Raw genomic sequence first — 15208 nt, forward strand, 5'->3', positions numbered from 1 at the left:
CGACGTGCAGCATTAGTTTTTTTGTACAAAATCAGCGCATGGTTCCCTATGGTAGCAAAAACAAATTGTTCATCCTACGCTAAATGTTGCGAAATCTCAGCTAGAAACCCATGCGTGTAGAAACAGGGGGGGGGGGGGAACAGGGCCCATCGGACCCCCCCCCCCCCACTTCTCATGGTGGGGGCCAGCAATGTTAGCTGCCCCTTCCCCACTTTTCAGATTTAAGTTGCGTTTAGCCTACTTGAATGCTACCATAAACATGCAGGCCGTTTTACCTAGTTCAACAGCCATCTTCCTGAAGGTGCGTCACCTTTTTCATTTGCCATTTGCCATCGCTTAGCGTCACATCCGCAGGGCCAACGCTGCGCGGCCTACGGAGACTGCAACGCCACGCGTCAAGGCCGTTGTGGCTAAGATTTGCGAGCACGCATGATCACATCCACATTACATAATTGTTTAGTCGTTTATTCTGACCGAATGCAACACACCTAAAGAGGAGCATGAATTGGCAATGTCGGTACAAATTTGGGGGCCCCATTTCGGTTTACGATCTACGTCCAGGGGTTCTCAAAGTATCCGAAGATCAGAGACAAATATGGAATTGGAATCCATGTGACAATTATTGGACCACGTGCAGTGATCAGGGATGTTTTTGCGTCAATGAGTGTTTCACCTTGACCCGCGACCAACTGCGCAGGTCAGAAGGCCTCCCGCGTCGGGGAGGAGAACAAGGTTATCACCTGGTGCCCCCGTAAGGGCCTCCGGATCTACATGGGGATCCCGCCTCGTGTCTCTTCTAGTTCCACCACCAAATTTTGGAAGGCCTATGAATTGTGAGCTAAATCGAATTCCAAAATATGTGAGTCAGTCCTGAGCCCGACTAAAGAAACGAGTCTAACACAAGTCTGCGCAGATGCACTCTGACACCATACACGGCTGCTGCCAGCAAAAAAACAAAAACAAAAACGAAACGAAACAAAACAATCCAAACCTGGCTGGCAGGCACCTTTGAAAGAAAACATCGAATAGCTTCGATGACATCTGCTCACCGGTATAAACACACACTTGGTTGATGCGAATATACATCCTTGAATAGCCCCTGTATGAGGTTATTATTGGATTAGCCCTTTATGGACAGCGCACCGTTACGACTATGCCATCTTAGATGTCAGAGATTGATTAACGCAGTCAGTTCAAGAGACATCACTTGGAGAACATCAAACAGGGAAAAAACGTAATTTTACCAGAGATGATCTTGACACAAACTTCAAACAGAAAAATGCCGTGCTTGTTGAAAATCCTGTTAGGCCTTGCATGGGCTATCCAGTGCCGTTTCGCTCTGTTCTTCATCCCTTTCTGCTCCGAAGATACCAGAGCGAAGGCATATATATGCCCATAGCCCTCGCCGCGGCAAAGTTGGCGTGGACCGTTAGTGTGACGGATGTTAACATCATCAACGTTGGCACCTGAATTATATTCAAATAACACAATCCCGCGTCAATATTTCCGTGAGGCAGCGTAGCACATTTCAACAAGACGTATTTAACAAGAAACACATGAATGATCCGCGGAAAACTGCATACTGACGATACCTAGCCACGCAGAACACCGCTGACGTCCGACCAGCGCGACAACAGCTTCCCTGGCGTCTGTTTCTGACACGACATATTCAACAATCTGCCGTCGGGTGGCGCTGCAGACAAACTACGCGTCTCCGCCACATACAGCTGGTGATAAAGGATGGCCATTCTAGACCGGGACAACGGCAGCTGTTTTCAAGACCGAACAGCAGCAGCACATTGCTGGTCCAGCAGCAGGCCAGCTCTCGGCGGCAGCCACCAGAGCCGCGATCCTTTCCAAACACGGTCACGCTCGTCATCACAAGAAAACACCACGGGGAGGCGACCAGCAGCCGCACAACCATTAACTGGGCAGCCCTCGCCACAGAACAGCGAGTGTACTCCTCACGGAGACGTGCACGAAAGCTACTGGACCCCCGAGTGGGTGGTACACCGTGGCGTCTGTCTGAACAGCAGTGCCGACCACCCATGACCACGGGTTCCAGTCGCCGCACATCAGACGGCCCCACAGCCCGTAAAGTGGAGCGGCGGAAACGCGCGACGAACCAAACCCAACTGGCAAGGCGGTCCAGCCGTCCCGCGCCTGACGCAGACAAGCGTCTGTGCTCAGATGGGGAAGCGTTATCCGAGACCCCCTGAGCGCCCCACTACACAGCACAGCGCTCCACGAGACGAGACTATTCCAGGTGAAGACGGCATCCAATCACATGCGCACTCGGCAAGGCTGGACATGGCTCGGCCCCAGATGCATTTGCTCACACGTCCGCTTAATTGCTCGTGCAGGCACAAAACAGAACACCGCGCACCCTGACCAGCGGCGTCCGCTATTAGCCGCTGCTCTTACAACGGATGCGCCGTCCACAGCGTCTCGTGGTCGTGTCATGGTCGCTGCACGCAGTTACGTGCATCATTGTCAGCGGTCATGTCGGAGCTTTCGGGCACGAGGCCAAAGCGATCAGTATTAAGTAATTCCTCCACGCAAAACAGGGATACCATGACTAGTAGAAATCACATCCAGCGCAGTCGACACGAGTATTGACTCCGGCACGTTCAAATAATGGCCATGTCGCCGACAACGTCCACCTGTGAGCGGCTCGTCTCGTCAAAGTCCAAAGGTATCCAGAATATCAGACAAAATTGTTTTCCACGCACCAGTTGTGAGTACGACAGCGTATACGCTGTGGCCGGCTCAGCCTCAGTAGACAAAGCTTTCACCGCCCTAGAATGCCTTGGAGGCCACAGGCGACGAACGCCACGGCAGCGGCGCCGTGATGCACAGGTGCTGCCATCTTGCCGCGGCACGCGGCAGCAAAGCACAGTTCGCATACTGCGGCATGCGGCGGGCGGCGCACGACGAAATCGCCAACTAAAAGCCAGGAACGATTCCATACGCCTCTAGCGCCGACACCACCACGTACACTACCCACAACGTGAAGAGGAACAGAGAGGAGGCGATTTTGGCGCAGCGCGGACCACCCAGTTCGCCACCGACGCGCCTGTGTCGCCGCAGCAACATTAAACCGATGGCGAGGGCCGCCTCGCAGCAAAACAGCGTCACCGAGAACGCCAGACTGAAACACGAATGGTCAGGTTATGGACAGGCAGTGATCACGCAACCATGTGAAAGCGGCAATAGGGACTCATGCGACGATAGTGACAAACAGAAAGGCTTCGGGTGCACTTCGCGCATTCTTCACCGAGTTCCCCCTGCCCTCCTTTCTGCGCACCACCCACGCATTGAGCACCGTATAAAACATACCGAACAGCCTTTCTTATCATACGGTTATCACAGTCAACAGATTCTGTGTGCCACACTTATCTACCCTTCTACCGTCTGGACACCTTCCATCTATCATGGGACTCACTTTCCGGGGGCGACCCTGAACGGCTCGCCGTTAAACCAGTGGTAGAGCGCGGCAATGCTCCAGGCGATGCCGATGCCGAGGAAGACGTTGACGCCGTTGGATCCAGTGACGTTGCCGACCGAGGCGTCGGCGTATCGGTCTTGCACGGCGGCCACCTTGCTGGCGAACGTGTCTGAAGGGCGCCGAGGCCGATCTTTAGACGGTCGCCCGTCGGCGGCGCACACAGCCTGGCAGCCGGCTCCAACGCATGGCACCCGACCACAATCGCCGCGTCCGACCCAGGGCTCTATCGAGACCGTATTTTACATATCCATGTCAATGTCCGGGACAGACAAATTCAATCCCTTTCAGGATCAAACCGTCGGGCGAAAAGTAAGAAAAATGGATACCACACCGCACTAATGCTCAACTTTGTTATTGCTTGGGTACCAGAGCTTAGATTCACTTCTTCTCGAGGAAGTTAACGTCTATGTTCATTTGCTACCGTATCATCTTCGAAAATATGGAGAGCCCGGTCCGGATCCTTGGACCGCGAGAGCCCCAGGCCGAACGCGCTCACTACATGCACACAGAGACTGGCATTGTGTGACAAGAACATGAAAGTCGCAACTGGGCTACTGAGGTGTCAAAAAGTACACTGGTGACTGCTGGCGCAGATTGCTTGCTATTTGTCGGAGCACACAAAAGTCATATCAGGGCACGCTCGCTTAATACACACTTCAATACACTGACGTTTCTGCGCATAGAGAGCGAGAGAGAGAAAAAAAGAAAAAGAGAAAGAGAGAGAGAGAGAGAGAGAGAGAGGGGGGGGGGGGGGTAATGAAAGGAAAAGAGAGCGTGCAAACCGATACATAGCAACATGCCCCATATCGCATGAACGTGGTTCATGCTATGACCACCACGCAGATAGTTATGCAGGAAGGTATGTAGGTTAAGGGTGCTACAGGAACAAGGCAAGGGTCTGTCCGACCCGGGTCTCCGGGAAGCTCCTCGGCCGGTCGGCACGCTCATTATGAAAATCACCACCATCACAACCCATTTTCTTAGACGAGCATCAGTTTGGACGTGGTGTAAGGTGGATTGGTGGAAAATCTAGGACTTACGTCTGAACACCGATGTCTCTTATTCAAGCAGTCAAAAAGACGCCTACAAAGCCTCGGTTTCTAACTTTTCCCGACCAGAGCTTCGAATGAGGCTGCGGGCTCCCGACTCACGGTGCAACATAGCACCAGGCGCCTGCTAGAAGAGCACGTGCGCTCGACACTACCGCAACATTCATCCCACCAAAACGCCGAACTTTTTGCCAACCCGTCCTCATCAACAACGGAGCAACATGCAACAAAAAATGACCACCCCTGAGTGCATGCGAGGTCCGGCCAGGTCACGGTACTGAAGCCGGGCCAGCTTACGAAGAACAGTTCGCAAATGTGCGGCAGCGCACCGCTAACCGGACGCCAACAGCGGGAGCCTCACGGGACGGGCGGTTGCGCGGGCGGGACTGTGGGGCAGGGCGAGGGAGCGGGTCGCATGCGACGGCCGGCCCGGCCTCGTGTACCTGGCACGCTGGTGCCCAGCGCCACCACGGAGATGGCCGTCACGCTGTCATGCAGGCCGACCGTGCAGCCGAAGTGCGAGGCCAGGTCGCCGATCATGGCCGTCAGCAGGCCGATCAGCGCGATCGACACAATGAAACAGGGGTAGCCGCTGCGCAGCTCTGCCGGCCGCCGCCACCGCCGTGTTAGTGGGCTAGCGGGAGGGGGGCGGGGGGAGGGGGGCTGTCTTAGAGCGAGAGGTGAATGGTGACGCCGGTCCGAACACCGCTCATCTCCGCGGAGGCGCCTGCCAGCAGCCTGCGGGAGACGAACTACAGTCCGACAAAACTGTACTACGGTCCGACAGTGGAGCAGGCGCCCGGACGTCTCGGTGGCAGGTCGCTCATGGACAGAGGATCGTCTGCTGCAGACGCTGTCCCTCGACGCCGTCGCGCTTAGCTCGCCATGATGCCAGCGTTCCGTCCGCCCTGTGGCTTCATGCCTTCCATTCCTTTACTTGGCTGCCCCCAAAACAGCCATTGCTATTTTGCACGCTGGAGTCTGAATATGCGCGTAACACTGGCAACACAGCACCGCAAAGCTGTTCCCTGAGACACGGGCAACGACAACATGGCCTGACTCGCAGTCGGGCGGCCAGCGGAGGACAGTGAGGGGAGAGCGGCTGCTGACACTGCAGAGCCCAGGTACTTATCGATGTCCTGCCACCCAGCTGGTTCACGCAGGTATACCGGTGGCAGCTCATGATCAATAGTGGACACGTTGCAGGCGACGTGTCTACGCGAGGAATCCCTGCCAGGATTGTAGCTTCCGCTGCTGCTGTTATCCCCAAGGAGGAGGACTCGTCTCAAACGAACAATTACTTCCGTTCTGTAGTGTCAATGGTGAAAGCGCGATCAAGAAAATGTCTGCAATGATAACAACCTTTGGCAAGCCATGTCACCTCTGCCGGTCAAGCCTGTGATTAACAGCTGAAAGCGGACGGCCAGACTAACACATGAAATCGCTAAAGGACGCATCAATTACTATTGAACATGTCGAGAGATCTAAGATCAAATCATTGAGCCCAGTGCCCTCCCGCCACCAGAACACATAGCACACGCCAAATGTTTGTTTGAAAGTCCTGACCATTCGAGGATTCGCAACCACGTCAGAAGGGGGAACAACGATAGCTTGCCACGCATGCTTCCGTCTGCCATGATAGTCAGGATGCGTTTCAAGATTAATGTTGCCAACGAAAATTCAAATAAAAGCGTTCGTTTACTACCGAAAAATATACCTCTAGCTGCTGTCACGCTGATACCATATTCTACGACAACTAGATCAATTAGGGGATTTTCCAGTCCTATAGTAAAACGTCAGCTGTTGTTTCCAAACCCGGAATATTTCTCAATGGTCTAGTTTTCAGCATCAGGAGGACATCAGCTGACGCAAAACCGAACCACTGACTACGCTTGCGCAACAGCATACTTGTTTGTTGTTTTACACAATGCTTGAGAATAGATGGAAGCCAGGATAACGTCCCTGTCGACGATGTCTGGCCGCACACGGCTTTTCTGACAATCATTTCCGCAGCTACCACTACGTGAAGGTCACCCATGTGAGGGGCTTCAGATGTTGGGTGTCTTGCATAAGATATGCACTTTGGTTACGTGCCCACCATCATATAGTCTTTCTTGGGACCAGCTTACTCCTAACGACGGCCGGACACACAGCTGGCTGACATGTGGGCGAGCTCGCATCACTGACGACAAATGTTCGTATCATGATCGCAATCCAGACTTACTGATGTCGTTGGGAAGATGCGCACAAAGCTGACGTCGATAAAAGTATTGGTAATTTATGTTTCGATGCCGGACGAGGTTCAACGTCGGAGAATAAAGCAGCGAAGAAAGATGACCGATATAAGCAATGTCCGCATTATGAAGGTTTTTCAAAACTAAGAACGGCAATGGCCATCAGCTTAATATAACCAGTACACCACAAACGGAACCAGCAAAAGGCGGCGCGCTGGTCCCTGACTTCGGTTCGGTGAATCCACGATCACGCAGAAGTCGGAACCACTCGCGTTATAGAGAATGACCTCTGCCCGGTAAACAGCCCACCTGGCACGGAACTACCTAACGCAACGAGCGAAATGGCATTGAAGGCGTTTTTGAGATCTACGGTGGATCAGAAATGTGAGGCCGCGTTACCAATGACGACTGTCAATCCAGCGATACACAGGATGGCTAACACAAACGTGGGGTAGCGAGAACCTTTGTCTGTGGGGAGCGGTTAGAGATCAGACGCCTCGAGGGCACGCCTGAGGGATCAGCAGGGATCAGACGCTCGGGGGAACGCATCTGCGGGGAGTAGCAGGGTCATAACGTCTCGAGAGCACGTCTCCGAGGAGCAGCAGGATCAAACGATTTGAGGAGACGTCTTCGGGGAGAGGCAGGGTTCGGATGTCTTGAGGGTACGTCTGCGGGAAGTAACAGTGATCAGACGCCATGAGGGCACGTCTGCGGAAGTAACAGTGATCAGACGCCATGAGGGCACGTGGTGCGGGAAGTAGCAGTGATCAGACGCCATGAGGGCACGTCTGCGGGAAGTAGCAGTTATCAAGAAACGCCACTGAATGGGAAACAGTCTGCGGGAAGTAACAGTGATCGAGCCATGGAGGGCACGTGTCAGACGCCATGAGGGCACGGTGGCGGGAAGTACAGTGATCACATGCTTTAAGGACACATCTCCGGGGAGTAGCAGAGGTCAGACCGCCACGTGTGCGGGATAGCAGCTGAGATCACACGTTTGCCGGAATATCTGCGGGCAGCCGCTAGGAACTCAAGCTCGCAGAATAGGTATGAACGCTTGAGGGACGGAGAAGTGAGGGTTGCATGACTGTGTCAACAAGCAGCGGTGCATTTAGAGGTAGCAGGTCATTGCCAGATTATGTCATACGCTTTGCAAACCGGCAGGTGTATATGGAGGTTGCAAATGGACAGCGCAGTGCAACAGAGAGTGTAGGAGAAAAAAAGAGTGGAGGGAGGAGAAAGTGAAAGCAAAAGAGGTAGGACAAAGTGAAGAAGGAACAAAAAGGGAAGGTAAAAGAGAAATGGGCAAAAGCAAGAGGGATAAAAAGAACAGAAGGGTGGAGAGAGGGGGAAGGGGAGGAGAGCGAGAGGGAAAGCAGCCGCCTCCGGGCCTCCGCGTGCACCCAGCCGGGGAGAGGGCGAGCCACCTGTGCCACCACCTGCAGCGCCTCTCCCGCCGCCTGGGTACCTGGAACACTGGTGCCCAGCGCCACGATGGAAATGGCCGTAACGGAGTCGCGCAGCTGGATGGTACACCCGAAGTGTGACGCCGCGTCACCTATGACGGCCGTCAGTAGGCCGATGCCCAGTATCGACACAACGAAACACGGGTAACCGTTGTACACGTCTGCAGGACAGGCGTGTCAGCGTTAGACACGGGTGAGACGCGGCGACAGGGCCACACTGAGGTCACATCTGCGGGCGTCGGGGGCGTGTGGGCACATCGTTCAGGGCCACACTGAGGTCACAGCTCCGGGTATCGATCGAGCGGGGCACACCGTTCCGCGGGTGTTGGTCATACGCGGTCGGACAGCGGCACGCTTCGCATTACGCACTGACTTGTGTCACTCCAGGCCGGATATAGCATCGCAGTCTGCACTAACGACAGGCCGTTATTTGTAGCCGGCACGTAATATGCCAAAAGATAGCTTCTTACGTCGTTAACACTGCATAGGGGAGTGCAGGTAAGGGCCTGCCGAACAGACCAGACATTATTGAAGAACAGCACAACCCATACGTCAGCATTCACGACCGGCGGTCCCGACAGTCGCCTGAGGCCCTGCCCGATCCATCTGGTTTACGGTCTATCCCGCTGCCCCGCACCGGCCGACCTGGCGTAAACATGGAGTGATGCGACACAACGCTCCGCTAGAACGGAGAGTAGGTACCAGTCTAGCGCCACCGCTACCATTACCGCCCAACGGATCTCGAAGGTCAGACGGCTCATCGGAAGCGTTGTGCACCCACCTGTCGGAGGCACAAAGGCGAACAGCACCTTCCAGAAGACGGTGATGAAGTGCATGATGTAGTCGGCGCAGCTGGGCTGTTTCTCCGAATCGCCCGCCTCTCCCCTCTCTTTGTCGTCCTCGCCTCCCACAGCATCGTCATCGTCCCCTGCGGGCGGATATACGTGTTATTGGTGCATTAGTTAGTGCCCACAGGGTTTGACCTCCACGATGTTGTGTTTTGTGGCACGCGAGCTGTGCAAGTAGATTGAATGGGTGCATCTTATAACGTTTGAACAATATCAAAAGCGTTAATCATCCGTACATGGAGGGTTCCGGTCTCTCAGGAAATTCAGTTACTTCTGATTTTGTCATGATCGGTCGAACCCTTCGACACCTGCCTACAACATCCAGTGGAGGGTTGCATGATATCCTGACGGGGGTGAGTCACCTGAAGGACTTGGCGTGCCTCACGAGACTGGTGGTCTCTCGCGGCATTTCAGGGATTTGATCGATTGATAGAGTTCTTTGCCTGTTTCAAGGCACTCACTAGTACAAGAGCAAGTAAGGGTAAATAAGCGTGCACACCTTTACAAGGATTTCACATTTTTGTAACATAAAAAGCTTTGGATTATCAGAAAAATGTTCATTGCTACATCAACTCAATCACAGCGAACGAAACATGCCGCAGGCGGTGTCGATGTGCTTGAAAGAGAACCGCACACCATGAGAACGGCCGCTTTGGGAAATGATCAGGATGTAGTGTGCTGGCGAGCCAAGAAGGCGTCAAATATTTGTCGCACTCATGTTAATTTCACCAGGGTCTACGAAGACGTCTGTGTTGTGCGTCTGGTTAACACGACAACCAGATACAAAAGCCACAAACATAAGCGTATGCTCCAAACCTGTTCTTTTAACACAGTAAGGTGTCCTCGGTGATCGCTGTGAAGGGCATTTGCACTATTTTTACGGGCACTTGCACATTATTTTAGTCCTTCATTTACAAAGTAAAATCCAGATTCTATACGACTGAAACGAATCGGGAACTATGGTGCATGCAGACTGAAGCACGTGCCACATCGGAATCTAAAACAAAACTGAGAAAAAGAAAAGTCCTTCATTTCGAAATGATGCGCCATCCATGTATGGGCTCGGAGTTCAGTTTGTCATGCCTTTCGTACAACTGTCCGAAAGACGAGGCATCGTAAAATTCGACGGAAGATAACAGTTGAACTACGCTCAGTTTATGTGTGACTTCATATCGTGAGGTGGACGTACCGAAAAGTCACGTCTGGTTTCAATAGGTGTGGTTTCTGCCAGCTTTGGGTTCAACGGGGAAGCTATGGAAGAGCAGCAGCACTTATCCACATGTAAGCTCAGCTTAACCGTTGCTGACGGGAAGAAATCTAACGCATGTACCGACGTGTTATTAGCTATGCGAGGCTTCCGTCGGATTAGCATAACATGTAACACGTTTTACCTGAACACGGCACCAATCGCTCTTTTTCAATGTCTTCCAGTCTTAAAAGTAAACATACGTCATATGCAATGGCTTAGTGCTGTCATAAACACGAACAGACGCAAAAACTGATGGAGTATCAAATCAGCCAAAAAAGATCGATATAAGGCGCTAGCGCTAGAAATCTCCGCTCAAATCACTCCAGACTCAGCATCCCTCTTGTACCACACGGCAAAGGCATTGAGCCGGTAGCAACCGCGCGTTTCCTATTGAGCGGCGAAACTTTACGGAATTATTACAGCGTTCCGGAAAGCTTTAAGCCAAGGAAAAATGCCGATTTAAGCAGAACATTACAGCGAAACTTTACGCACCTGCAAGTAAAAAACCATTCTTAAGTCGGCCCAAGCACATATGATGTTTGTTAACACCGCTCCTCAAATATGTGTAAATATTTAAATGTACCGCATAAACGTCAACACGGACTCATAATACGAACAAACGGGTGTACCTATGGCATATTAGATTGGTAAATACATCACGAAAATCCGGTGCCAAAATGACAAAAATTGAAATGGATCACCGGCAACCCCACTCTGGATTTTCGCAGCTCCGGCGCAGCTCCGGCCATGTGTCAGAACCAGGAACAGCTCTCACTAGCCGATCTAATATTCATCAGCTAATATTCTTAATTCAAAGACAGCTCTCGCCGGCTCACTAAAGCATGACCAACACCATTGCGAGGAGCCCCACGCATAGCACATTTTACTCCTCTTTGGACATTCTTGCGCCTATGCTTCCAACCCAAGTCGTTATCCGATATGGCCGCAACCGAAGCTCAATCCGGTATTTCGTGCCTGCCCACATGAGGATTCGTCGCGGACGGATATCAAATAAGACATGCTCATTTCGCTAGATTTATGAAATCATGATGGTTGCATATGGAATGCATTAACGCGTTTTATAGCTTCCACACCATCTTTCAAGACCATTAACAGATTTTATCGCAAAATCGATCACCGCCAAATAATTAGGCGGTTGGGTTCAAGGCTACAGACCACGCCGTCAGGTCGCCACCAAAGGCAATAAAAGGCAACTGTTAAATATTGTCGGTGAAGACATCGTTTCAGCGAAAGCACACCGCTACCGCGTGCTCATTTCATAGGGCTCGTCTGAGGCAAAAGTCTGCAGAACTATTATGACGCGAGGCGAAAACTCCTGGCAAAGAACTATTTTGACGCGAGGCGAAAGGTCTGGCGAAGATAAATACATCAAAGGATCAAGAGATTATGCCGCACAGTTCTCATAAAGGATAGCTGAGTAAGCTTAGCTTAGTATATCTGCAAAGGCACTGGCTTCACCAACCTAGTGGTGATGGTGGAGATTCAACTGTCGCAGACAAGCTTTGACGGCAGAGTTTAACGTGCCGCACAATACCGTGGCAGAGCAACACCAATTTCAGCGTAGCTCTCGTGGCCTTTTGCCGATTGGCCGCCAATGAGCAGACACGTAACGGCGATGTTGGGTTGCCACGCCATATGCCAGCCTCTACAAACCAGGCTACACGGAGGGCAAACCGCGGGGGGTTGACACAAGCCCACACCAAGCCACGTCGGCAGCTCAGCCGTTCAATGGCGCGTTTGTCCTTCCAGCCCATAGGATTCACGTGTTGAAGGCCTGTTTTGCGGAGCTGTACACCGAATTCTCTCCCGACAATTGCAATGCACCAGGCACCAAAAGAACTAAAGTTTTCTTACTTTGTGCAGATTTATTGACCAGTTTTTGCCTACAGAAGCCAGACTCTCACGGCATGCCCGGTCAAAATTTCCATGCGTGGTACGCCGTGAATTTTCCGAATTTGGGATGTGTTGCACGATCTCAGTAGCCACGTCGGTAGCCTGTCGGATCTCTAGTTACAAAGTTATGTGTTCAACGCGGGGCCGACAAGACTACTTCTATCAGTCACCCATGGAATACGCTGGATGCTTGGCTAACGGCCGATACATGTCATCAGTGTACTGAAGTGTACAATTTTCGGGGAGTTTCTTGATCAAACTCTGCACATAATTTTCACTTGAAATTTAGGTGCGTTCACCATTGCAGCTTCTGCGATACGCTACCTTCCAGTATAGGTTGCCAAACGTGTAAACTAAAGTTTTAACCCACACTTGCACATGCTATAGTGGTTGAATGCTATGCTGTAATTTATATACTGAACCGCGTTATTTCCGGCATATATTACCCTGGGTTGGTGTGACCAACAGCCGACCGGTGAGAACGCCGACCGATTCGACGCCCGATGCGCTAGAGCATACACTCGGAATGGAGACAACGACTCTGTACGTGGTCTACAGCCTTGACCGAGGTCATCTTACGTCTTCTATTATGGCGGATTCGTTAAAAGGGATCAGACAAGGCAGCATCACGGTTTTGCTGACTGCACACAGCTTTGGTATGTCCGCTGAGTAGCGCTGATGCAAGTCAAAGCACACCGCCATTCATCGGGCGATACAACAAAGCCTGAAAACAGAAAATCTTTGGGTTTGCAGGCGTCTCAACGGCTAAAAATCACAGGATTTATCAGTCACTTACCCACGAGCCTCGATGCGACTTTCAACATAGCTTACGCATCATACATTTTGCTTTTAATACATAAACCTCAATAAAATGAGTACACGCAAGAAATGAAAGAATCATTCCAAACCCAACGATGATTTCATTACATCTGATCTTGAGACCGGTTTCCAAACGCATCTAAATCGCGGCGCACCAAATAATGATGACTTTCCTCCTCGGAATAATAAATTTCAATGACCACGATCAAGCTCGTTTAAAGCATATTATGTGATGTTCATTTACGTATTACAAAACGCACTATTTTTATCGACCTTTATACCGAAACAACTTGATTTGTATCAGCCGCGACCTACGCCTTTTTTCCTTGAGGCGATCAGGATGCGTCATAGCGAAGAGAAAACATCGATTCAGAATCGATATTTGGGCCATCTAGCCGCAAATACCGTAAGACAACACCACTGATACCGACCTAAATGTCGAAATTCGCCAAACATGAAGTGATTCGAGATGTGATGGGTACTGCCCAGTACACATGAATATGTACCTGCTAAGCTGATAATCTGGCGATGACAGCAGCCTGTTATGCACAGTGCCGTGCAGTCTGGCACTACCCCAGCTGCCCAGGAGGCCCAATCGTTCAGCTGTGCCCGTGTAGGCAACCCACCAGGGCCGAGCACAGTCGACGCCTAGCACTTCTTACCGGCCGAAACGGTGACGGCATCGATGAACTGTTCCTTCCACGACGAGGTGCCCACCAGGAACGAGGCGTTCGCGCGCTGCACGAGCTTGTCCACAGTGTTCTGAAATGGGAAAGGCGCCTGAGATGCATGGAAGTAGATACTGAGTAGAACAAAGAGTACAAGTACAAAGTACAAATTTTTACTCACAAACGTTCCAGCATAAGGTGCAAGCAAACACTCCAGCATAATACGCTAGATGTGCAATGTACGATGCATTTCCAGCTAATGCCAAGTATTTGGCAACCGGTTACTGAACGTAGGATGACACAGGTGCAACAGTAGTGAATGTATCTAAAAATTAACGTCGTACCCCGAATTTCTGTAAGAAATTCCCGAGGGGTTTTACACTACATTTCACTGTCAGCACATCTTGGCTGATAGCAAACATTTCAGCACACTACGTGGGAAACAGATAGAACAGTTTTAGAATGCCCCAGCTGCGATCACACAATCTTTCCGTGACGCATCCGACGCATTTCGATTGCGCCGCTGAGACTTCTCAACATGCCGCGAAAGTCGGAAAAAGCCCGTCGTACCCTGCACGAAAACTCTGACCCGGTGCCCGTGAGTGTTTGGCTTCTAAGGCAGAGAGAGGTCCATCGGCCGTTTTTGTTTAAAGACAACTAAACGATCTTCCCTCTGAGTACATGCTCATCGAAATTGGCCTGGTAGAATTCGGTGCACAGCTCCGTGAAAAGCAGGCCTGTAACACATGAACCGTATGGGAAGTATGGAAAGTGAGAAACGCGACGGTTGTGATACCGACGTACTTTGATGGGGGCTGCCTGAGATATGGGTGCGCCAGAAGTTGTTTTTGTCTGATGCACTTACAGCCACACCCGTTGGTGGGATCTTTTTTGACTAAAAACCAGGCCGTAGTCCACGTTAAGCAACTTATGGTATACGGCACAAAGTAAGGAGAAACAATTAGATACGTTGCGTTAAACCGGCTAGCAAGACGTTAAGTGACACACAGCCCCACCCCACATCTGAATCCATACAACCCATACATGCCGTACAGCAAGGTACGGTATAAGCACGTGGATGCCAGAGCTAATTCGCTGCCGCCACAGGCTTTCTCCTGGCTCAGCCGCTGAACCAGGCCGTCACTGCGGCAACAGGCCGGCCCCTGGCTCTGTGACACTGACCGCGACCAGGGAGCCGGGCCACGTCACGGCAGCAACAGGAGTACAGGCCTTTCCGGCTCGGTGGTCTGACGCAAGCTCGTGGTGCGAGGTGTAGTACCGCAAGGTCTGTTCCCAGAAACCCCAGGCCACCAATCTCATAAAAAACAGCACGTTTTTGTCGAGTTACGCTGACAACCACTCTGCATTGAGGAAAACCTGCACATTGTCAACGTGCAGTTTTTTTCGCACCGGAAAAAAATAAGCGCTTTCGCATGAGACATACAACTGCAAT

The 15208-nt window shown here is 51.6% G+C and overlaps 2 protein-coding genes across 2 annotated transcripts in view; one reads left to right on the plus strand and one right to left on the minus strand.

The window, feature by feature from the left end:
- Window positions 1-967: 967 nt before the first annotated feature.
- Window positions 968-13849, minus strand: LOC119108699 (sodium/calcium exchanger 1; the record flags this gene model as incomplete). Its single annotated transcript, XM_037232327.1, is given in 5 exon segments — window positions 968-3151; window positions 3446-3617; window positions 5001-5159; window positions 9039-9185; window positions 13750-13849. Coding segments are annotated over 4 exon segments (591 nt in total). The 3' UTR covers window positions 968-2946.
- Window positions 13850-14799: 950 nt separating this feature from the next.
- LOC119107948 (sodium/calcium exchanger 1-like) overlaps window positions 14800-15208 on the plus strand; it is a 15803-nt gene continuing 15394 nt past the window's right edge. The window contains exon 1 of the mRNA XM_037231540.1: window positions 14800-14814. Coding sequence (XP_037087435.1) covers window positions 14800-14814 — 15 coding nt within the window. The remainder of the gene's footprint in view (window positions 14815-15208) is intronic.

This window comes from Pollicipes pollicipes, unplaced genomic scaffold (assembly GCF_011947565.3).
Source record: "Pollicipes pollicipes isolate AB1234 unplaced genomic scaffold, Ppol_2.1 Scaffold_6686;HRSCAF=7923_pilon_pilon_pilon, whole genome shotgun sequence".
Lineage (NCBI taxonomy): Eukaryota > Metazoa > Arthropoda > Thecostraca > Pollicipedomorpha > Pollicipedidae > Pollicipes > Pollicipes pollicipes.